The sequence below is a fragment of the Centropristis striata genome, chromosome 8 (assembly GCF_030273125.1).
Source record: "Centropristis striata isolate RG_2023a ecotype Rhode Island chromosome 8, C.striata_1.0, whole genome shotgun sequence".
NCBI lineage: Eukaryota > Metazoa > Chordata > Actinopteri > Perciformes > Serranidae > Centropristis > Centropristis striata.
This window is the reverse complement of record NC_081524.1, coordinates 6,823,944-6,849,426: the sequence shown is the minus strand read 5'-3', so window position 1 is coordinate 6,849,426 and position 25,483 is coordinate 6,823,944. Positions and strand designations below refer to the sequence as shown.

The following is a 25,483-nucleotide window of genomic DNA, read 5'->3' as shown; positions in this document are numbered from 1 at the left end:
GATTGATCTGTGAAGAGGAGGTGTTATTCCTGCACAGATCCAGCCGCCCATATTTTTTTCTCTCTACATTTTGAGGTTTTATTGGTTTTGTAGAGGGAATAAAATGGGTTTAAAGTAATAACAGACGGTAGGAAATATCCACTGAGAGAGGCCACAAAGCACACATTACCTGCATTGTTACAGGTCAGGGACCTTTGAGATGACTCACTCAGAGGTCCATGCAGGACTTAATCCTGCCACATGCTGTGTGAAGGAGGAGAAACAGAAATAACACAAGGGTACAAATAATGGCGACCATTCAGAGCATTATTTTTATACAGTAAATCATGGGCTGCCACTCTCAAGCCTTACACTCCCTTACAGCAGTAGTTCTCAACCTTTTTGAGTCGCGACCCCCAATTTAACATGCATGTTGTCTGCGACCCCCGTTCACTGAACAGAATCTCCACGCACAGTTGAGATCATACAAACTCAGTTGATACAACTAATTTTGGACAAATGATGAAGCACAAAATGACCCAAAAAAGAAACAAAATACTAAAAAAAGACACAAAATGTCTAAAAAAAAAGACACAAAATGCCAAAAAAGGAAACAAAATGACCAAAAAAGACACAAATTGACCACAAAATGATCAAAAAAGACACAAAATGACCAAAAAAGACACAAATTGACCACAAAATGATCGAAAAAGACACGCAATTACCAACAAAAGACACAAAATGACCAGAAAAGACACAAAATTACCAAAAAAGACACAAAATGATCAAAAAAAGACACTAAATGGCCAAAAAAGACACAAAATGACCAAAAAAGACATAAAATGACCAAAAAAAGACACAAAATGACCAAAAAAACATTAAATGACCAAAAAGACTAAAATACATTAACACATGAACACTTGAACACAGTGGAGACAGAGCTGACTTCCAAAATGATTTGGCGACCCCCAGAAATCATCTCACGACCCCAAGGTTGAGAATAGCTGCTCTACAGGACAGGCAGTTTCTCTGCAAGGCATTTTGTTCTTTTTAGAGTCAGTTGTGTTGGAAGTACTGAGCACAGGTTAAGTAGTTTGTGCAGGTGTCTGTGCTGAAACAATCAGTCAATAATCAAGTAGTCCAATTAGAATTTTAATGACTTCTGGAACTTTGTTTGGGTTTTGGACTGTTGGTTGAACAAAACAAGTGCACTCACCTGCCTCTTTATTATGTGCACCTGTGCAACTGCTGTTAAATGCTAATGCAAATATCTAATCAGCCAATCACATGGCAGCAACTCAAAGCACCTAGGCACATAGACATGGTGAAGACGAGCTGCTGGAGTTCAAAGCGAGCATCAGAATGGGGAAGAGACGTGATTTAAGTGACTTTGAACATGGCCAGACGGGCTGGTGTGAGTGTTTCACAAACTGCTGATCTAACAACCATCTCTAGGGTTTACAGAGAATGGTCAGAAAATCCAATGAGCAGCAGTTCTATGGGCCAAATTGTTCAAATTGAGGCATAGACTGTGTATAAATATTGGACGTAGTCACCGTGATGTCACCCATTGGTTTGTGGCCCGTTGGAAGCATCGAGTTCAGCGTTACAGTCGTCGCCATGTTGTTTCCGATACAGGAAGCAGACCATATTTGGACTGTGGAGGAGGGAGGGATCTGATCACTGACTACAGCCTCTCTACACCTCAACCTGACTGAGAGAAGCTGCTGCTAATTCATGTTAGCATTAACTGGAGCATTAACTGGGATGTTAGTTTTGGCAAAAAACAAAAACTAAATGTTTGTTACTGACTTCAGAAAACTGAACAGCGACTCCTTGGAGTGTCTGTTAGTCCAACCAAACACTGAACAAGACATTTTTAACAAACAAAACGTTCAAATAAACTGTCATTAAGTGAAAATACAGTGAAAGGGTCAAAGTTATGAGACCAAACCGCTAAACTTTTTATACATATACAAATATATATAACTTTATTGACATGTTGCCGTGGATACGCATTGTTCTGCTTCTCTTCTGATGACGACTCGACTTGTTAGTGACCTGTCAATCAAAGGTAGCCACGCCCCAAATCATACGATTCTTTATCTTCTATTTTCTTCTAAATGGGGCCATTATTTACACTATTAACATGAAATTGTCTTGAAGAAGATTTTTTACCAGCGATTGAGACCATAGTGTTGTCCTAAAAAAAAATTCTGAGGTAATAAATCAAGTGAGAAGTTTTCAAATTTTGTATTGAAATAAATGGAACAAAATGCTTCTGCAGCCGTCGTCAGCATCTCTGAACACACAACACGTCCAACCTTGAAGCTACAGCAGCAGAAGACCACACTAGCCACTTTATTAGGTACAGCTTGCTAGTTAATAAAGTAGCCAAGTGAGTGCATGTACATGTCTAGTGTTTTATGGACCAAACGCTCATTCATTTTATTGAGTATCTAATCTGCACATTCAGCTTTAATTAAATGAATTGCTAGTTGCTGCTTCTACTGGTTTTATGGACATTTTGCTGATGGATTTTTGAAGTTGTACTCTCACTGAAGAAGGTTCATTTCATAAAAACAAGCATATATAATTTATGAGTAAAGTATTTTTCAACTTCATGCCACAGAATGGTTTAGCCTGTGGGCTACAGTACCATGGGACTTCATTCTTTTATTCTTGTTACATTTTCAGCAGACAAAATCAGAGCATGTATTCTATTTATTTGTTTGTTATTCTGCCATGTGATATTACCCTGCAGGCTGACTTTTGGCTGTCTCTGTTGTCAACAGAACATTAAGGGACATTAGTAGTATTTCAGGTAGCTTCCTTGTATCCTCTGTGGAAATGTGCATTAGCTGTCACACCGAACTTGTTCAGAGAAGCTGAAGTTTGCACATCTTTCCATCTGAAATCTCATCTATTGTGATTTTACAATTGCTGCTGTTTATAGATGAAGCAGTCCCCCTGTGTGTTTGTTGATGATTCCCATGAAGCCACTTCAGAGTAACTAGTAACATGCACTGGCAATAACTCCTGATACACCACAGTGAAAATCTCCAGAGCCAAACCCAGGACGGCAAAACGACTGGATAATTAGCACAATCAGGCCTATAATTCTGCATCTCAGGCGAGACTTAAGTGAGTGTGAAGTCTCGTGGGTGTCATTGGGAGAGACGGAAGAAAGGAGCTGTGTTTTTTTTGCTGTCATGGTTGTTGTGTATTTTTCTACCCGTGAGCGAGTCACAAGTGCGTATGTGTAAGCAACGTGTCAATAAATAGGTCTGGCACAGTTTTAGTCACACAGGCAACGTAACAGTTGGTTTGTCAACGACTCCGGTCCAGACAGCAACTATTGGATGGATGGCTGGGATATTTTGGACAAACATTCATGATCCCCAGGGGATGAATCCTTATGGCTTCCCCTGAGGTTCTTTTTTTTGTGGTGTTTTGAGTAAAATGTTTCAACAACTGTTACAAATTAACAACTGGTTACAAACCAACCATAGATAGCCTGCTGCCCCCGCGACCCGGCCCAGGATAAGTACCCCCCCCCCACACACCTCTAGAACTAATCCTCAATAATAGCAAATAAAAAATAACCACTTACTGTGATTTCTTTTTTATCAGTACAAGAACAGCAGACCAACATTAATTGCAAGAAGTAATTTTGTGCATTTTTACACTGCACTTTTAAGATTTCATGCTCAAATGCATGTAGTTGTACTGGCGGCCACAAGTGAAGGTGCGGGCCGTATGTGGCCCGCACCGGCCCCGGGCCTCCAGTTGCCCATCCCTGGACTTAGGGATGTGTAAGCAATGTGTCAATAAATAGGTCTGGCACTGTTTTAGTCACACAGGCAACGCAACAGTTGGTTTGTCAACGACTCTGCCATGGGGTCCTAAAAGAAAAATACTATTTCTCATTTCCAATAGTGAAAGCCACATCTGTAAATCAGCATTTTCTAAGCACTTTTTTGGCTGTATGGGCCATGGAGTCAGAAGACCTGGTAATTTATGCACAGAAAACTTTTTTCACTTCATGCTTTAGCAAATTTCCCATGAATGAGTGTGACTGTATCCAGTTTTTATTATACAACCGTAGTTCGATAGTGCAAAGATCCAAGCTGGTGAACAGTACTGTATATCCCCTAAACATCAGCATGTCAACGAAGTCACTGTGACTGTGTTCGCATTAAGCTCGAAGCCCCGTTGGGTCACAGCACAGCCTCACAGAGCAGGCCATGTTTGTTTTGGGTTATTTTTCGCCTGCACTCATTTGGTGTTGGGTCACTTGCTGTGAGCTTGACAGTGCTGAAATGTGAAGAAAAGCACAGCAGGGGCTGTGTCAGTCGCAGAATGAAGCAGAATATTGTAGTATTTTCTCCAAACTGTGGTGGAAGTTGTACACTGTCAGAAGCACATATCTCCCTGCAGCATCCCAGTGCAGAAAAAAAACATGTCATATCTCCCCGTAAAGCGCCTCTGTCAGCTAGAGATGCCTGTACGCAGCACAAGTTGCATGCATTAGCTTGAGGTCTCAATTTCATTACAATTAAATAAACTCTGCAGTGAGATAAAGCATTTAGATTGAAAATAGCTCAAGTGTATTTATATCTGCGCTGATATAATCCAGATGTAATTGACTTTTTTTGCAAGAATGAGCGTAGATGTATTGCTTCATTGTTGTTCATTGGTTCAACCTTAAAAGAAAGTTGTGTGCCCAGAGGCCAGAGAGAGCCAGTGTGAGATACTGGCAGCACAGTTTGCTTCAACACAAGACTCACTCCTTTCACAGAGGAGTGAAAAGTTTTGGTAGGAGAGTCGACTTTGGAGGGAGAGGAACTTCATCAAATCGTCTCAGAGATTGCCAGCAGCATCTCACCAGCTACTGAACAATACAGCGTGTGCACCGAACCACGACACACATGCATAGCACGGCTGGAAACGGAGAGAAGTATGTTGGTTACTATTTCTAGCATAATTGTGGAGGAAAAAAGTGTTGACTGAGCTCAACTTTGCATCCGCCTGAGGCAAATATAAAGTGCATGTGTAGGTTATTCTTAAATATTTCGACTTACCAAACTTTTTTTTTTTTCTTATTTCCATGATACTTTTTTAAGGCATATATTCAGCATCTAGCCACTCTCACCCATATTCTTGTAAACAAGCCGGTTTTTAATCACTTGTTAATGAGTGGTTTTCTGAATGTATGCTCACTTTTGAGGACAAGATATTCTAGATAGATTCTGTCTTTGTAGGCCAGTCTATTTCAACTCAATTTAATACTATAACATTATGTACAATCACCAGGCGGCAACCTCCGGGTCTGAGCAGGGAGGCAAACCAGGAAGTGCCTTAAGCTGCATTCTATCAAAAATTCCAGCAGGGGCGCTGACTGCGGCTGCAAAAACATTTATGTCCATTCATTTCAATACAAAAAAAAATGAGAAAATCTCTCACTTGATTTATTAAGATAAAGAATCGCATGATTTGGAGCGTGGCTACCTTTGATTGACAGGTCACTAAAATCTCCATGAGACTTTTTTAAGGCATATATTCAGCATCTAGATCCAGCCATTCTCACCCATTTTCTTGTAAACAAGCCGGTTTTTAATCACTTGTTAATGAGTTATTTTCTAAATGTATGCTCACGTTTGAGGACAAGATATAGTGACATCAGTTGGTAACAAGAAGACTTAGAGCAAGGTTGTTGATTACCTCTGCAGAGCTGTTTTTCTGACCCCCAGTGACCTCCTGTCTGCACTAAACGAGACCCAACTTGCTCCCAGTCATGCAAGCGTCTGAGGGGAAACTGTGTCATTTTTCTGGTGCTGGGAGATGCTTCAGTGAAGACGGCGTGCCCCGGAGCTGAGGTCAAGCTGAGCTGACATCGTGTCTCAGGATGTGGTGGGGAAAGGACATTTCGCGTGGGTGGTTCATCATTACGGAGATTTACCAGCACAGTTTTATATCATGCGCTTCCTTCCTGTGGTCTCATTTGGAGCAGTAAATGCTGAAATCAGATTCTTGCTAGTACGATGAGGACAGGATTAGCAGAGTGCTATGGTAAAGTGTAAGATGTTATTATTGTTAAACATTTTATATTAACAATGGATCAGATCACTGCATTAGGGCTGCAAGTAACAGTTATTTTCATTGTTGATTATTCGCTTAATCCTCTGGAGTCCATCTATTTATTGAAAATACACGTTTTATTAACAGTAATAACCTTATTTATATATATGATATGTAGACAAGCTGAGAAAACCAGTTGAAAGTGCAATCATAGGAGCTTTCACAGTGTGACATTTATGTTTCTAGACCATTTTTAAAATGTGAATTTTCTTTCTACAATGAAAACTACTACTATTTTTAATTTACATACAAATAGACTGTTTTGTAGTTTTATTATTTATTATTTTTTTATGCTGTTTTTGTTTGTTTAAATGGTAAAACAAAATGGTACATTTCCAAAGACACCTGTGTCTTTTGTTTGTATTTTGGGTTCCTGGCAGCTTTATACTAAAAAAGGAGCCTTGCATGTGATGTAAGGACAGACTGAAAGATGCTAAACAGAGACAGAAATGAATGCATAGGAAGATGACAAATTTGAACCAAAATCTCCTGGACTTCAGAGGTTTAATTGATTAGTTGTTTGGTCCGTGTCAGAAGATTGTGAAAAATGTTGATCAGTGTTCCCCAAAACTCCAAAATAGAGTCCTCAGATGTCTTGTTTTGTCCACAACTCAAGGAAATTCAATTGACTGTCATAGAGAAGTAAAGAAACCAGAAAACCTTCACATTTTAGAAGCTGGAACCAGATAATTTTTACTTTTTTATTTCTTAGAAAATGGCACAAACGTTGGTAAATAATTCATGAATTGATGATGAATTAAGCTATAGACTATGCAGTGAAAGGAGTCACTTTTGTGAATTTGCATAGGAATACCTCACTCTTCCTAAAAGCTCTACTGAGCATTTTAGTGACTTTCAGCTTGTTGTTTTGGTTTTATAACTTGACTGTTTCAGTTCTCTCACACTGTGCATAGATGCAGCAGGCAGCTATTTTAAGCAGAAACAATTCCAATAAACCCACTGTGCTACCTGCACAGCACTAAACAGCAGATAAAGTCAAAGTTGGCAACTATTTATTTAACATATTGGAGCATTTAGCAGCTAAATAGCTGGATAATTCTCTTATGATTTAGAGAGCAAAACAGAGCTTAAAAACAATCAATTTGCAGATCTCACCTAGGGCTCTGAGACAGACTTTTCTTTTTTTGTTTATTTGGATTAAAGTAATAAGTGACTAATGGGGGATAAGATCCACAGATTTATAATAAAAATATTCCTTTGCAGCCCTCAAACGGTTAATTAAAAACAATGCATAATAGGAACTTTGCAGGTTCACCACAGGAACCTCTTAACCCTCTGAAATCTTGGGCTATTATGTGCGTTAAAAAAAATCTGTTAAAATGTTTTTACCATGCCATGTTGGTATCAGTTTTTTCAGCGTTACCTCACCTATATGTCCTGATAATTAATTTTTAACTTTGACTTACATGATCAAAATGTTGAACCCAAAAGAAACAAAGGAAAACATAAAATCTGATCTTGAAAATGATGTTTCACACACAGAAATGTACATATTGCAAATATGAATTCAGGTTGCAAATACAACATATAACAGGTAAAATGAGGATAATATTTATTTCTATTTTTTTACACAAAATATATTTGACACTATCTCTGGTTTTACTTGGCTGAATTTCATCAAAAAAAATCTGGTATGGAGTTTCAAGCCAGAACTTTAAAAGGAAACTGATGGCAAGACTCCATGGTGCTTCATATTTATGTTTTCACGTCATGAAGAGAACATGGTCGTCATATCCCGTGGCTATTGGTTTGTTCCAAGTCACGTGACTTTCAAGGTCCCAGTGGTCAGAACAAAAAACATGGCGGACAGTTCTCTCATTTTTAGTGAAAAAAATCTATATTTTGACTTAGTTTCTGCATAAAAATGGATTTTGATCACATTTCTAGTGAGAAATATATGTTTTATTTTCTAAATATTCACTCAGTGAATGTACATAATCACTTTGTATGTTGGAATAGCAACGGGATATGACTGTCATTAAATTGCATTGTAGCGAAATCCGTGTCAGTTTCACGGAAATTTGAGTGATTCCGTGGCTATTCCACGGATTTTGAGTTAAGCAAATCCGTGGCTATTTCACGGATTCCTGTGAGACCAGGTTGGATGAAGAAGTAATGTGCAGGTGGTTTCATGAACTCCAGAGGGTTAAGAAAATGTTGATTAGATTTTGGAGCAACCTCCTGTCTAACTATACAAATTAAACTGTATCATTGAAGCCATTAATACTCACGTTTCATCATAATACCACAGAAGTTACACGAAGAAGAAATGTTTATGATTGATGCATTAATTAGCTCAGGTAACAACCTCATCTGCATAACAGAGCGTTTAATGTATCAACCTGGATACGGTGCACCATCAGGCAGCTCAAGTGCCTCTTTTTTTCTTTATTGTCGGCAGTTTGGGAGCAGGGCGGCCTCAAGTGTCGCTCAGACAAAGTGAAGGATGTGGCTCAGTCAGCAAGGCCAAATACAGCGGGAGTCTTAAGATGAGAGACAGAGTCAGGAAGAGTGGAGATGGACTGCAGCACGGTGAATAATAATGGCAGACTGAGAGTGTAGCAAAGTCCCAAGAGAGCCGAGCACTATCACAGAGGACTCAGTGGGGAGCTGCTGCATCCCCAAGGAGGCAGCTAAGACCTGTACGCAGAACACTGCTCTCCTGATTTTGCATGCGTTTGTTTGTGGATGCATAGAGAGAGCATCAAAAGACGACGACTTGCTCTTAAAATAGACAAATATTCCGGGATGCTGAAGATGTGAAGGGAAAAGATGGAGAGCCTGAGCTGTAATTCAGATATGATTTATATGTACACCCTTTGCATATGTGGTTCATTATTAAGCAGGCTGTTAATTTACAATTTAATGCATTTAATGGAGATGTTTACATTCTCTCCTCGTGCGTATCCACGGCAACGTGTCAATAAAGTTATATATAACGCTATATAGGCCCCGTTTACACGAGGACGCTTGCGGGTAAAAACGACAAAATATTTTATCGTAAGTGCCTTTCGTTTAGACGGTGACGGCGTTTTGGGGGCTTAAAAACGCAAAAATCTGAAACCACCCTCCAAAGTGGAAAAGTTAAATCCGCTCCGCCGTAGCGTGTCCGTCTACACTGACAAGACGCAAAACTCTGATCTGATCTGCTCACGTCACGTATGTGTTTACGTCACATACATGCTCCAGTACAGGGAAATAAACAAACGTGGGATTATTCCCATGCGTCGGACCTTCAAGCTGCTCTGGCAGCTCTAATAAACTTACAGGAGTCTTTCCACCAAATGTCCAGGATATGTAGAGATAGTTTAAGTGAACAGAGAAGGATCTGTAATTACCTCTATTACATTTTGGATGCAGCAATTGGTCGGAGGCGAGCCAGACGGCTGTGAACGAGACCTGGGAGATCTAATGGATGGTGGAGAACTTTGTGGAAGGAGTAGCTGATGAAAATGTGTGGCGTGAAAACTTCTGCATGCCCAAAGATGCTCTTATGGCTTTAAGTGATGCCGCCTGGCTGCATACAATCGAATTTCACACACTTTTGCGTCACCGTATGCAGCAGATTTCCTCCCGAAAATGCTCGTCTAAACGAGGAATAAAAAGTGAGGACGCGACGCCACTTTTGCGTCTTCTGTTCAGACCGTCCTCGTGTAAATGTAGCCATAGATTTAAAAAGGACGTTTACCAGCTTGGTCTCATAACTTTGACCCTTTCACTGTATTTTCACTTAATGACAGTTTATTTGAATGTTTTCTTCAGTAAAAATGTCTTGTTCAGCGTTTGGTTGGACTAACAGACACTCCAAGGAGTCGCTGGTCAGTTTTCTTAAGAAATTAAGTACGTAATGTACATTTTATTTTTGTTTTTTGCCAAAACTAACATCCCAGTTAATGCTACAGCTAATGCTAACATGAATTAGCAGCAGCATCTCTCAGTCAAGTTGAGGTGTAGAGAGGCTGTAGTCAGTGATCAGATCCCTTTCCTCCTCCACAGTCCAAATAAGGCCTGCTTCCTGTATCAGAAACAAGATGGCGACACTAGATGGAGGCGAGTGTAATGCTGAACTTGATGCTTCCAACGGGCCACAAACCACGTCCATTATTTATATACAGTCTATGATAATCACTTAAAATAGACAAATATTCCGGAATGCTGAAGATGTGAAGGGAAAAGATGGAGAGCCTGAGCTGTAATTCACATATAATTTATCACCCTTTGCATATGTGGTTCATTATTAACACATAATGGGTGTAACAAACACTTTAAATCTTCTAGAATCTCCCAATATTCAGCTTTATGCTTCACCTTAACTCATTAAAGTTCTTCTCCAAAATATGTGTGTGACTGGAAACAGAAATGTGAAAAGGAAGCTAATTTCAAAAAGCTTATTATTTGTTACGAGGCTAAGATTAAATCCATTTAACAATTCTAATCCGTTAATAGGGTGTCCTTTATTGCATTTAACCCCATTAGGGTTTGTTATTTGTTTTTATTTATTATTGATGTATTATTAATTTGTTACTTAAAAACAAATCTGAAAAAGAGTTTATTGTTAAACAGCACTATTAATGTCATAATTTTAATATATGTTGTGGAGATGCAAAGAAAAAATTGTGTTTCTGTAAGCAGAAAAGGTGTCGAGTTTATTTATATTAAAATAAGAAATATCATAAAAATAAATACCATAAACGCCAAATGTGACATATATGTCAAATCACAGATCTTTGACTTTTAGGGGTAGTATTAAAAAAAACAAAAAAAAACATCATAATTGTGGTCTATGTGTCCACTTGTTCTGTGGTATATCCCCCATAATTTTCTTTCAAGGATAAATGGCTCTGGGTTATTATGTTATTACATATTATTATTATTATTATGGGTTAAGCAGGCTGTTAATTTACAATTTAATGCATTTACTGGAGATGTTTACATTCTCTCCTCGTACCTGGTTGATGATGTCTATGGAGACAGTAGCCGCTGATTAATTACTGGATTTTAAAAGACAAGTGTTATCAAAGAAATGAAATGTAAATCATTTCCTGATGAGATTCGAACCATTAGCCAGTGACTTATGTTAATGTCTCTCTGCTCGGACCATTTAATCCGGGTTTATTGGTCTGGGATGGGAGAAGGTGTTCACTGAAGCATCTACCACCAGCTCGCAAAGATGCATCATGGGAATGTAACAAGAGTGGAGCAGTCAAGGAAAATGAAAAAGGATTTGATCTATCGCGGCTGATAACCATTTACCGTCTAATGTCTGACAGTTAAATGCCATTTGAAAAATCAAAGAAAAAAGTCACTTTCCATTTCAAATGACCCTCATGAATAAAGGTTTCAGAAGAGAAGGAAGGAAAATATAGACACGACTCGCTGATGTTTTAATTGTTATTGAAAAATTAAAATGAGCTCCTCGCTGAAGGCAGCACAAGCTCCTTTTGATTGGTTTAATTATTTATTTTATTTATCATTAGGGTGAGCTCGAAGAAGAGTAATAAAATTTAATAGGGAAGTCAGTCTCTTGGAACACGTTAATATACTGTAGTGATAGATGTCTTTTGAAACAAAAAAGATTAACTCTATTAGATAAGCGTCTTTTAACAGCTGTTACATAACTTTTAATCTTAAAAAAATGCAAATATCCATAAACACAATTATGTAATGTGTCACCAAACTCTATCTTTGTAGGCCAGTCTTTTTCAACTCAATTTAATACAATGACGTTATGTATAATCACCAGGCGGCAACCTCCGGGTCTGAGCAGGGAGGCAAACCAGGAAGTGCCTTAAGCTGCATTCTATCGAAAGTTCCAGCAGGGGGCGCTGACATTTCTATCTATTAATTTCAATGGAAAATGAGAAAACTTTTCACTTGATTTATTACCTCAGAAACTTTTTTTTAGGACAACACTATGGTCTCAATCACTAAAGTAAAAAACTTCTTCACGACAATTTGATGTTAATAGTTCTAATAATGGCCCCGTTTAGAAGAAAATTGAAAATAAAGAATCATATGATTTGGGGCGTGGCTACCTTTGATTGACAGGTCACAAACAGGGCGAGCTGTCATCAGGAGAGAAGAAGAACGATGTGTATCCACGGCAACATGGCAATAAAGTTATATATATATAACGTTATATAGATTTAAAAAGGACATTTACTGGTTTGGTCTCATAACTTTGACCCTTTCACTGTATTTTCACTTAATGACAGTTTTTTTGAACGTTTTGTTCATTAAAATGTCTTGTTCAGCGTTTGGTTGGACTAACAGACACTCCAAGGAGTCGCTGTTCAGTTTTCTTAGGTAAGAAACGTACATTTTGTTTTGTTTTTTGCCAAAACTAACATCCCACTTTATGCTAACATGAATTAGCATCAACTTCTCTCAGTCAGGTTGAGGTGTAGAGAGGCTGTAGTCAGTGATCAGATCCCTCTCCCTCCTCCACAGTCCAAATATGGTCTGCTTCCTGTATCGGAAACAAGATGGCAACTAGTGTAACGCTGAACTCGATGCTTCCAACGGGCCACCAAACCAATGGATGACATCACTGTAGCTACGTCCATTATTTATACAGTCTATGCTAATCGCTCACTCTGTACAGCTAGGTTGATGTCACCCACCTACGTGTTGAGCTGGACTCATTATTTGTGAGGTCTTTTTTTTCTGTTGTTGGCATGAAGTTAAAGCTCCCTTTCCTTCAGAGAGGGCTGTTTAGCATGCTCCAGAGGTTAGCGGTCATTAACGCTAATGTTGGAGACTGCTCTCACAGCTTGGACACTGATCAAGACCTTAATTACTGTACTATGAACAAAAAAGAAAAGAAGAAGAAAAAAGAAAAAGCAGCCACAGCTTTTCTGCCCTGAAAATAGCTGGGTGGAGATGCGCAGCAGCCTTTGGGAAACTCCTTTCAGCAGAGGCAGCAGCTTTAAGTGTGCAGCATGCTAGACTGACAGAGATTAGAGGAGCGCAATCTAATTGGTCCTTTTCATGATTTCTCCATGTTAATTAGCGATGTTAAGTTAAATCTCAGCCAGTAAGTGTGAATCACCAGCTCTGCTAGGAGAGGCAATCATCTGCTTAATTTTATCCTTGGCTCATCGGATCATTTTTTTCCGTCACATCAGTCTAATTTGGCTTTTGAAATGTGGGAGCCGGTCTGAAACCTGGATGGTGGTGATGCACAGTCAGAGTCATCTGCCCAGTGACAATGATGCCTCTTTATTAGCAGTAAATCATTACATTAGCGTCTGAGCAGGACACACTACTGGGCAACAGTCTACTCATCTCCTTGGCACACAGCAGCTCGGCGGCCATGCCAACCAGGCTCATGTCCCAGGCAAATCTGGGCCGAGTCCGACGGCAATCTTTGCCACGGCTGTTGAATGCTCATCAACAGAGAAACCGGCATCAAACACTGTCAGAAACATTGCATGTTGCTGGTGAAGCAGAACACCTACAAGGTGCTGCAGCAATGTACCCAACGAGTCGTTACACTCATTAATTAATCGTCTTTTCTGCCGAGGCTCCTCCTGCACAACAATTACATGATGTTGAATAATTAAAATGCTAATTTTTCTCCTAGTATCATACGTATTTTAAATACTTGAAGCGTTGCACGTATTTGCAAATAAATGCAGTATCCAGTTGGCTGTGTAATTCGAGACTCTTCAGGTGATCTACTTACCTTACAGACAGCACTTAAACACCTCTAGTTCAATTAATTTAGTCCAGAGTGGATTGACAGTTTGTTTGTTTTTAATTATTATTACTGGTTCAGTTCCAGTTCACACTCTATAGTTCATTTGATCTGGTCCAGTTAATGAGTTTGTTTCTTTAATTACAAGAAAATATCAATGCAATGCAATTTTACATAGGGCGACGGAAGTTATGAGTTTTTACTCATAACCATCTATTTATCTGTGCAATATTTTTTTAAAACTATATGGACAAAAGTATTTGGACGCCTGACCATTAAACCAACAGGGACTGTAATGGCGTTGTATTTATAATATTATAAACTTTGATATGAAGTTGGTCCCCCTTTTGCAGCTATAACAGCTTCCACTCTTCTTGGAAGGCTTTCCACATGATTTCGGAGTGTTTCTGTGGGAGTTTGTGCTCATTCATTCTGTAGAGCCTTTATGAGGTCAGGCACTGATGTTGGACCAGAAGGCCTGGCTCACAGTCTCCGTTCCAATTCATGCCAAAGGTGCTCGATGGGGTTGAGGTCAGGGCTCTGTGCTGCCACATGGCCACGTGGTCTTCTGCTGTGTGGCTGAGTTGCTTTTGTTCCTAAAGGCTTCCACTTTCTAATAATATAATTTACAGTTGACAGTGGAATATCCACTATGGATGAAATTTCCCCAACTGTCTTATTGCAGAGGTAGCATCCTATCACAATACCACGCTTGAAGTTACTGAGATTGTCACCGAACAAAGTAAAAAATACTCGGACAAAAGGACCATCAACCCGTCCGTACATATACATAAACATACATACAATATGACAAAGGGGTGGACAGGACAGGAAGACAGGAATGGAAGAGATGCAGCATCACATGAGGATAGGGGAGCAACATAAGCACATACTCAATACACTTTACAACATGAAAAACTCATGATTCGTGGTTGCATATCTGTATATGTGTAGAAGTTTGTGTGTGTAAGCCTGGTGTTGCCAAAAATGTACCGTTTGGAATAACTACATTCTGTTAAAAATATTTAATTCTGCACTCCACATCGACACTGTGAAGCCATGATTGATTCTGCTGAGATGAATGATCACATGACAAATCTTAACTGAAAATCAGACAAAATCTATTTACACAGAGCTGAGAGGAGAGGACAGGAGAGGTTGCAAGTAGATGTTGTAAAGATGCAAATAGTTCAATATATATTGCATGTGGGGACCCAGTTTTTTTTTCTCCAAAATTCATGACACCTAGGGCAAGTGTAATAGTGTTGTATATATAAATTAAATTTTATTTAATTTTTTTTGTATGATTTAGTAGAGTAATTCAAGTTGTTTATGTAATATATGTATTTTAACTGTGTTATATTGCACAAAAGACATTTTTGAGTTCTTCCCACATCTTGCCATGATTGTGTTGATTACATAGAACATACACACAACATAGCTGCAGGGCTTTTATGTTACAATGAAATACAAGGCCACAGTGAATACAATGTAAAAAGTGTAAGAAAGAAAAAGTAAAATGTAACACCAACTTTTAAAAACCACATCAAGCAAACGGTACTAACCGTGAAAGAACACCAGTTATTGTTTAACCAATAAGGTTAGCTGTGAAAGTGCTATAAATTATCCAAGGTGATGAGGGAGATATGCAATCAAATCCTATACAAATATTTAGATGTCTTTGTGTTTTCCGTTGGCATCAGAGAGCTTCATTACTCATGAGTTTGTGCAAGTAAGACGTTGTTTGTTTGTACTTAAAAGCTGCAACACTGCAGTCCAGATTTGTGTTTGCTAAAAGTAATCGTCCTTCAGAAACTTTTCTTTTTTTTCTTCCGCCTTCTACTGCAGCAGTCTGAGAAAGAGATGTAGACAGACAAACTGGAGGCAGAGTTTCATTTTGGTGGCGGAAGCTTTTTTGTTTACTCTGACAACCTTGTGTTGTCTCCTAATTAGGTCCTCAGCTTGAGCACCGTGAAGAGAGACAAGAAAAAAAGAGGAAAAACAGGTGTTATTCACAATACCTGATTTCTTTGTCATGCTTGCTGCACCGTGCTTTAAAGTGCCTCGGGGAGCAGCAGCTCAGTTAAATTAAACTCCGTGCTGCAGCATTTAGTGGCAATGAATCACTTTCACACGTACATTTTTTGGGGTAAGATGTTGGTTTTATGAATCAATTATGATTTCATTCTGATTCATCCATCACTTATTTGCAAGAACATTAAATCCTATAATTGAAGCCTAACTGTATTAAAGTGCGCTAATGCCACCAGTCACTTTCAGACTTAAGATGGAGAAATGGCCGAGCAATAGCACATTGAATTAAACTGAATTATTCATGTTGACATTTCCCATAATTGTCTTTGATCAGCTCTACATTGATTTTTTTTTATCATCATGAACATAATTTTGTTCTTTCAGACGGATAAAAATCCCCATTTTACCATAAATTCAGAAGGACTTAATTCATCAGTGGAACTGAAATGAAATAATGCATTTAACTTTTCCTCCTTTTGTCATAACTATTAGAATTATGACAAGAAAGTGATATATTACAGTATTCCAGTTGCCCAAATAAGCCAGATGTTCATCCAATTAACAGCTCTGCATGGTGCAGAGGCCCTAATGGATTTGAAAAGTTGTGTTTTGTAAATAAAACTTGGATAATAAATAGAATAAAGCAATTTACTTTTTTGGACAAATTAAACATGTAAGTCTGAAAAAGCTATTAAGCTTGAACCAGTTCTACACTGAGCCTCAGTCAGAGTCGTATCCAATCTGCCGTGCAGTTATTCAGCTTCTCCTCCTGTGCAGTTAAAATAAACGCCGAATTTGTATTTATTCATTTGTAAACAGCCTCTCAGAGGACTTTGACATTGTTTTAATCTTCTGTCTTCATGTCTTGCTTGTGATGTGATGATTGAATCGATTTATGTCAGTGTGAGTTTAAGTTGTATTGTTTTTGTGTGCGTCTCCTCAGGCCCGCGGGCTCAGCCTTTTTACTTTATTTAATGGAGATGCAAATCTGAACAGTTGCCCCATTTGCACTGAAGCACAATCCTGAAAAATACATCAGATTCCAAATGCAAAAGTCAACAAAACCTTTTTAAAGAAAGTGTGCCTGTAGGCTTGTTTTGTATCTAAAATGCACTTTGTTGCATCCTCAGTTCATTCGTATGAATGGCAGTTTTATACAAAGCTGGCTGAGTGATTTATTGGGCCTGTATTGGGAGGTAAAAGTCTGATTAGCGAAGCCTTTGTCAGCATCACTTGTCCTCCCTTTACTGTACCTCCTGCCTGTCTTGCTGAATGCCACTATCCCCGGTGATAAATAGACACTCCGTCCCTAATCACTGCCATCGTATTGCCATTACTGAATGGGCCGCTCATTTCAGGGTTGGCAAGACAGCTCGGCTCGGCCGCCCTGCCAGAGGCATCAGCGCTTTGTCTCAAGAAATGTCACCAGTGTGCTGACTCCAGGGAAGGAGCCAGCACCTTGGTTGTACAACAGCTCTGCTGTTATTACCTGATTTATAGAGTCACCGTACATAAGACATGCCACGGACAATGCATTTTAAAGGCGTACTGAACCTCTTGATATTTTAGGCCGTAGATATGCTTATTCGCAATTTTTTGCCAAGACTAAGGTGAGAAGCTTGACGCCACTTTAATGTCTGTACATACAGTAAAAGCTGGAGCCAGCAGCTGGTTATCTTAGCTTAGCATTAAGACAGCTTGCCTGGCTTTGTGCAAAGATAACAAAACTCACTAGCTCTGCTAAATCTCACTGCTTAACTGTACTCAGCTTTGTCATGATCTCATACCAGTTAGATTATATGCAAAACAGCTGAACCAGCATTGTCATGATGACACGTTCATTAAAAAAAGAAGCGTGCATCAGCAACTTCATGCACTGAAAAAACTGTTTTTTGGCCCTGTAATTATTATTTCAATCATCTATATAAATTCTACAAAGAAATAAGAATTCAGTGCTTTTACTTTAAAATAGCAGTTTTATAGTGCATTACTTAGTGATTGTTTGTTATTATGTGTCCTCAGTTTTGTATGTAAATTGAATCATTCGTTCCAAGTAATATTCACTAGACCAGTTCATTGGCTTAATTAGTTGATATTTCCAAGTCAAATGTAATTGAGGGACATCAGTGAATCTGCAATTTACTTGTCTATTTTCATAAAAAAAATAAGTGGTTGTATGAAATAAATATTACTTAGAAACAGAACAGTTATATCATTTATAGTTTACAATTTAAAAACGTGTAAATGTTCGTTATAACTTCAATTGTGATTTAAAAAAAAACAACAGCAACAGTATTTATGCTATGCTAAGCTAACTGGCTACTGGCTGCACAGACATGAAAAGAGATATTGATCTTCCCTTTTTTTCATTTGGTGAATAATCACAACATTTGTGTGTTTAATGACATAACAGTTATATAATTTATAGTTTGCAATTTAAAAACGTGTAATTGTTCGTTATCACTTCAATTTTGACAAAAAAAAACCCAACTAATTGTAAAAGCAACACTATTTCTGCTATGCTAAGCTAACTGGCTACTGGCTGCACAGACATGAAAAGAGATATTGATCTTCCCTTTTAACTCTCAGTGAGATGGCGAATAAGCACATTTTCCAAAAGGAAAGGAGCACAAATTGTCCAAAAACGTTTGCTGCCAAGTTGGCAACTTGTGGAAGAATCGTTGTAGCAACTTTTTGCTGACAGCATCTAATATATAAATTAAAAGATAAACACGTTTGATCGTTATTGATGCCAAGTATTGATTTATGTTAAATATGATAATATGAAATGGGATTAAGTATATAATTATTTTAAAGATAAGATATATATATGGATATAAATGATAGCCTTGTGCAGATGCCAGTGACTCCCCATCTTCATGCTATTTCTCCGAGTGGAGCTAATTGCCCTCTCTGGCACCCAATTACAATTTCCTTATCATCCACACTCGAGATAGCAATTTCCTTCTCAATGGGTCTCCAAGTCGAAGAGCACACGACTGCTTCAACCTTCAGCTAGCTTAAGAGGCAATAATTATGGTGACATATTTAGACACATGCAATGTTTCCTCTTATTTCATATTTAATGTAGAAAAGAAGTAGACCAAGTGCATTTAATGTTGGCAAACAGGGGAAAAAAAGCAACTTAGCACAGTTCTTCTACTCATAAGGCATTGAAGTGGGAGCATGGAAGTGTTAGATATTCTGCAAGGCTGCCAAAAGCACAGTAAATAAACAGTTTTTATGTCTGAGGTGAAATGAAGGGCTTGTTCCTGCCTCAGGACTAGATATTTATTTGTATCAGCACCTATTGGAAAACAGGTGAGACTGTTATTATTGAAAAGGTCTGCTGTGTAATTATGGAAAAACATAGCTATTAAATGGAAACTGCTAGTTGTTTAGTGTTCTTGTGGTTTATTTGCAGACATTATATACGAATTAGATGCTGCTTTTTCTTTGTGAACACATAGAGGCAGGATACAAAAAACATTGGGGGTGGTTTGGATTTACATGTACTCATTCATGATACATTCAGCATTATGTACATTTCCATAATACAAATTCCATCAGTGCAGCACCAGTCATGTCATAAGTCAAGCTTCCTTAAAATTGTAACCAGCTTTCCAGAAAATCAGCAAAAAGATAATGCAAATGAATGCACATTTTCATCTACTAGTGTTATGTGAATACTGGGTTTGGTGGCATTGAACCTCTTTAGAACAAAAGGGCAAAACAACATTACATAATGAAAGGATCAAAGTCAAACCTCAAACAGACAAAAATTGATTTAAAAAAAAAGATGGAAATATCTTTCTTCTCTCCAGTGGACATTTACAGTCATGGAAAACATATTAGACCCTTGTTTTCTTCACTTTATTGTTCATTTTAATGCCTGGTACAACTAAAGGGACAGTTGTTTGGACGAATATAATGATAACAACAAAAATAGCTCATAACAGTTCAATTTAAGAGCTGATATCTAGACATTGTCCATGTTTTTTTAAATAATGATTTTGGTTATTAACAATAAAACCATGGACAATGTCTAGATATCAGCTCTTAAATTAAGCTCTTATGAGCTATTTTTGTTTTTATTATTATATTGTCCAAATAAATGTACCTTTAATTGTACCAGGCATTAAAATGAACAAGAAATTGAAGAAAAAGGCCAGTCTAATATTTTTTTTCATGACTGTTAGTTAGATTGTTGTTGCAATTGTCAAGAGACCAACTTAGTGCTAACAAATTTATTTGACCACCTGTCATAAAATGGCGATCTTAATCGAAATGACCGGGAAAACACCGGAAAGTGCAGCATTGCAGATGTGACCGATTTGGGATACAGTTTCTATATAATTTGACATCTTAATCAAGATATAATAATGTGATTTATTACCTTGTCAAACAGTAAATTAGAAAATTTCATGGATTACAATAATAATTATATTTTAGCATGAACAATATCATTTCTGTTAAAGAGCTTCTACGATATTAACCATTACAGAAACATAAAATATTTTGGTAATTACTGATGCTGTTATTTAAAGACAGCTGTGGCATAAACCAGTGGTCTAATACATTTACAACACTGTATATCTGATTTTTTTTACTCGAATCGGACAAATTGCGGGCGAAAAAAGGGTGGAAACACACTTATACTCACCAATCTACTGTTTTAAGTTATTTATAATCAGATTTTATCCACCAATGAATACTGAACACCTCTTACTGTTTCATTTCAATCATTATTAAGCTACAAACTCAACAATGTTTCGGTCTGGTTTGTCCTCTCAACAGTTTGCGTAAATAAATGTCAGTATTTCGGTGAAGGTTATCCATCAAATTAACATTATGCATAATCATAATCTTTCTGCAATCAAAACAAGGGATTGGACTGTAATAAGTCAAAAGGAAATACCTGATGTGGAGCAGTATTCAATTTAAAACTCAAACAATGACAAATAGAAGAGAAGCAACAGTTGACATTTAAAAAAAACAACAACTATCCAGCAAAATTCTATTTGAGCCAGTAAACTAACGCTCCATTAATCGATATTGTGCTGCAGTTGTAAGACACTTCAGACAAAAGAAGACTTTTGAAGAGAGAAAACAGTGGGGAACACGATTACACGGCTCTGACTCTCTGACCTGACTCTCTGAGACTGGCCTGCCTCTGGTCCTTGACTCTTGTTACATTACAAATAGAAGAAGGGAAGCAGGGGAGTTTAGAGAGACCGCCTCATAAGCAGAAGCTTTATTCTCACAGTGTGGACTTTGTTTACAAAAGTGTCTGTATTTCTGAACTGTGCTGCATTTTGAGGTTGAGATCTGGCACCGAGGATGCTGCTAATACGTTAATATTGGAGCTGTAATGTTCTCCACTAATGCAGATGCTGCACTCGCACTACTTTATTGACTTGTTATCATTCTTGTGTTATACTGTCACACTCTTATGAACACACCACAATTTCCTAATTAGAGATAATAATGTTAATCAATCAGTCAGTGAGTGGAGGTTTTTGTGGTTCTGTCACATCATCTCCTCGCAGCAACATCTGCTGTTTTCATACGGATTCACTACAGAACTGGTTTTGTGTTATAATGCCAACAAACATGGCAAAGATGTTTAGTTTTAAATGTGTATTTTCAGTTGGTATTTTTGGATCGGGTTGTTTTTTTCTTGACAGTCATATTAAATCAGTTAAAGGAGAATTATGGTGGTATTTTTTTTATTTTTTTTTTGTAAACAAACCCTTATAGACTGATGAGTATTCTGGGACGGCAAATTACGGCCAAGTACGAAATGAAAAATAATGTGAATAGGGGGAGGGGGATAATATTTTGAGAAAAAAGACGCAGGTTTACAAGATTAAAGTGACAAATCTATGTCAAAAAAAGTCACAGATTAACAAGATTAAAGTGGCAAATCTATGTGAAAAAAGTTGCAGATTTATAAGATTAAAGTGGCAAATCTATGTGAAAAAAGTTGCAATTTACAATATTAAAGTGGCAAACCTACGTCAAAAAAAGTCACAGATTTACAAGATTAATGTGGCAAATCTATGTGAAAAAAAGTTGCAGATTTACAAGATTAAAGTGGCTAATCTACGTGGAAAAAAACTCTGTTTTGGCTGATATATACATTTACGGTGTTTCATTGTTACTGAAACTGAATTAATCCATTTATCATTTTACGGTCTTTTACTGTCATGGTTTAGCAGTTTTTGTACACATAAACATTTAATATCCAGGAAGTCACATTGCATACATCATCACTGACTTTTCCTGCAACAATTTGGCCTTAATTAAACAAACTAACCCAGTCAAACTAGTCCTGATACAACAAATATACTACGCTTGTGCAAAGGCTGTTGTGGGATGTGATCAGAAACAATCAGATGTATCAATTGTGACAAAATTCTGGGAACAGCACCATAAAATGTCCATGTGTCAGCTGTTCACAGCCTTTGTTGCCCCCGGTTACGTACTGCTGAGTCACCACCCACCTCTCACATTTTGACAAAAGATAAAAGTCTTTCCCAATCACCACCTTCATAGCTGGTACGAAGGTTTATAACCTTTACCAGAGTGTCTGTAGAGCCTGAAATATAACAGCTCCCTCCTCAGAATAACACCATGCAAATTATTTTCTTATAACGAAGGTGTTCTTTCTCTTCTCACAGATGTAATCAAAGGTGTAATCTATCACTCGACAACTTTGGCTCTTGCAGAAATAAGTCTTATTATTACTCCTCCTGTACATCTCAGATTTGTTTGTGCACCATATTTTTCTCTACAATCAACATAATTATTTTCTGTATAATCCAAAAAGTCTGTAGAAAAAGGTACATTTTATTGGTTTTTATAATACATGAGTCACCGCTGCCTTGAGTAAAAATTATACTGGATGTGCAGTAATAAATAGGTATTGATAGTGATCTTTATAATAATAATAATCATAATCATAATAATAATAATAATTTATTTTATTTATGTAGCACCCATTAAAAACAATAGCTTACAAAGTGATTTGACAGAGAGACAATAATTACAAGGAGAATGATGCCATAAGGCTAGAAAACATCCAAATAATAAATAATAAAAGACAATCAACATAATTGTTTTCTGTATAATCTAAAAAGTCTGTAAAAAATGTACATTTTATTGATTTTTTAAATAATACCTGAGTCACTTCTGCCTTGATTAAAAATTATACTGAGTGTGCAGTAATAAATAGGTATTGACAGTGATCTTTATAATAATAATAATAATAATCATAATAACAATAATTAGAATAATAATAATAACTTTATTTATGTAACACCTTTTAAAAACAACAGCTAACAAAGTGCTTTGACAGATAGCAGTTAATTACAAGGAGAATGATGCCATAAGGCTAAAAAAACATTAAAAGTAAAAACAAGAAAAGAAAGTGTAGGAACAATAGATCTCAGATACACAGAATAAGAAGGTATAATGAGTAAAAAAAGTAAAACAGTAAAGAAGTAAAAAAGAAGTTGTAAAATACACTGTAAAAAAAACGGTAAAAGAAACGGCATATGTGGTTGCCAGAACTTTACTGTAGTAAATACGGTGCAACTTTTTCTAATATTCCGGTAAAATTATATTAGCACTGTTGATTTCCTGTTTAAGATTGCCATTTTATTCCATATTTTACCGTAAAAAATAAAATGTTTTTCCATCAAAAGAAACACTGTTCTGCCATATAACTGAAAAGAAAATACTTTATAAATGCTGCATGAATTATGAATATGGTGTTTAGTACATTTAACAGTGAGAAAAAGTATTTTTTACAAAAAATAAATGCAAAAATGATGGCTTGTATATATATATTAAAGTATATTTTTTTGCTACAAACAAGGTGCCAGTGTATTTTACAGTGGAGTAATGTTTTTTTTTTCTTTTATGTAAAAAATATTGTTTTGGCTGATATATACATTTATGATGTTTCATTGTTACTGAAACTGAATTAACCCATTCATCATTTTACGGTCTTTTACTGTCATGGTTTAGCAGTTTTTCACCGTAAAATCTACAGACATTTTAAAAAAGTAAAAAGATAAAGAAGTAAAAAAGCGGTGGTAAGATAGAAAGCATTACATAAAAGCTATAAGTCTACACTGCAAAAAAGCCAACTTGTATTTTTTGGCCTAAAACAGTGATTTAAGTTGGTAAAACTTGGAAATATAAATTATTGACATTTAGGGCAATAATGTAAGTTAGCACAACAAAGGAAGCCAGTTGTCTGCTCAAAAACAAGTTGGTGAGTTGTTGTTACTTATATCTTTAAGTTGGGGTTCACAACAAGGGACAATAGTTCTGCTAACTCTTATTTCTTTGTTGTGAAATTCGGTCATTATCGAAAGCTAGCGGCTAACTGATGCTAGCGGCTAACTGATGCTAGCGGCTAACTGATGCTAGCGGCGCTGCTTGTTACAGCTACAAGAGTAGCCATTAGCGTATCAATGCTAACTCAAAATTGTGGTCACAACATTAGCTGACATTTCATAGCGGCGTTACAATCGTGACAGAGAAATTCAGAGTTGAGCAAACTCAAAAACAAAACTTAAAATATTAAGTTTAATTGTCCAACTTAAAATTTTATCGAAGTTTGTTGCCTTGAAATTTTGAGTTCACCCAACTTTTCTTTTTTTTCAGTGTATAAAAGTGTGTTTTATGAAGTGATTTAAAATAATGCATTGAGGGCAATTCATACACAAAGTTAATATACAACTCCCCAGTTATTAAATACAGTTATTCTAAAAAATGCAACCTCAGTAATCACAACTATTTATGGTGACTGCAGTGTGTTATTGCTGCTGCTTTTCCGCTGACTCAGGCCTTGGCTGAATATGACATCTGACAGTGTGATCTCTCTCTCTCTCGGTTCAACAGAACGGCGAGGCATCACTCTTTGAGGTGAACATCCGTTACGTTGGCGGCTTGCTGGCGGCGTACTACCTGACAGGAGAGGAGGTAAGATTAATAGACGTCTGTTATCCTTCTACTCTGGTGAGATCTGCTGCTTCCTTCATCCCCGACCAGCCCCGCAGTGTGAATGATGAGCAGGCGGATTCTGAGTGTGATGGCATGTGTGTGTGTGTGTGAAGTGTTGTGTCACCGTAGGGTCTCGCAGAAAATCATCTCATAAGACACAAGCTTTTTTACATCGCAGGTTTTACAGCAAAAACTTGCCTGTACTATAACATGGGGTTATTTTTGATACTTTATTTTAAACTTTTGTATTATGTATTAATGTTTCCACACATACAGAAGTCATTCTGTCTGCTGAAGTTAACATAAACGGGACTGGGTATGCAGTATATAATAATTCATACTTTTCAACCCCAATTCCAAAAAAGTTGGGACGCTATGTAACACGTAAATAAAACAGAATGCGACAACTGACTTATCTTTGTGACATACAGTCATGGAAAAAATGATTAGACCATTGTTTTATTCACTTAATTGTTCATTTGAATGCCTTTTTTTTAATGCCCTTTTATAACGTCTTTATGTTATAATTTTAACTTTATATATATATATATATATATATATATATATATATAGAGAGAGAGAGAGAGAGAG

The 25,483-nt window shown here is 37.2% G+C and overlaps 1 protein-coding gene across 2 annotated transcripts in view; it reads left to right on the top strand.

Moving 5' to 3' along the window:
* Nucleotides 1-25,483, top strand: part of LOC131975609 (mannosyl-oligosaccharide 1,2-alpha-mannosidase IA) — a 316,222-nt gene that overhangs the window by 189,489 nt on the left and 101,250 nt on the right. For both annotated transcript variants that reach the window (XM_059338286.1, XM_059338287.1), the window contains exon 4: nt 24,791-24,871. In XM_059338286.1, coding sequence (XP_059194269.1) covers nt 24,791-24,871 — 81 coding nt within the window. The remainder of the gene's footprint in view (nt 1-24,790; nt 24,872-25,483) is intronic.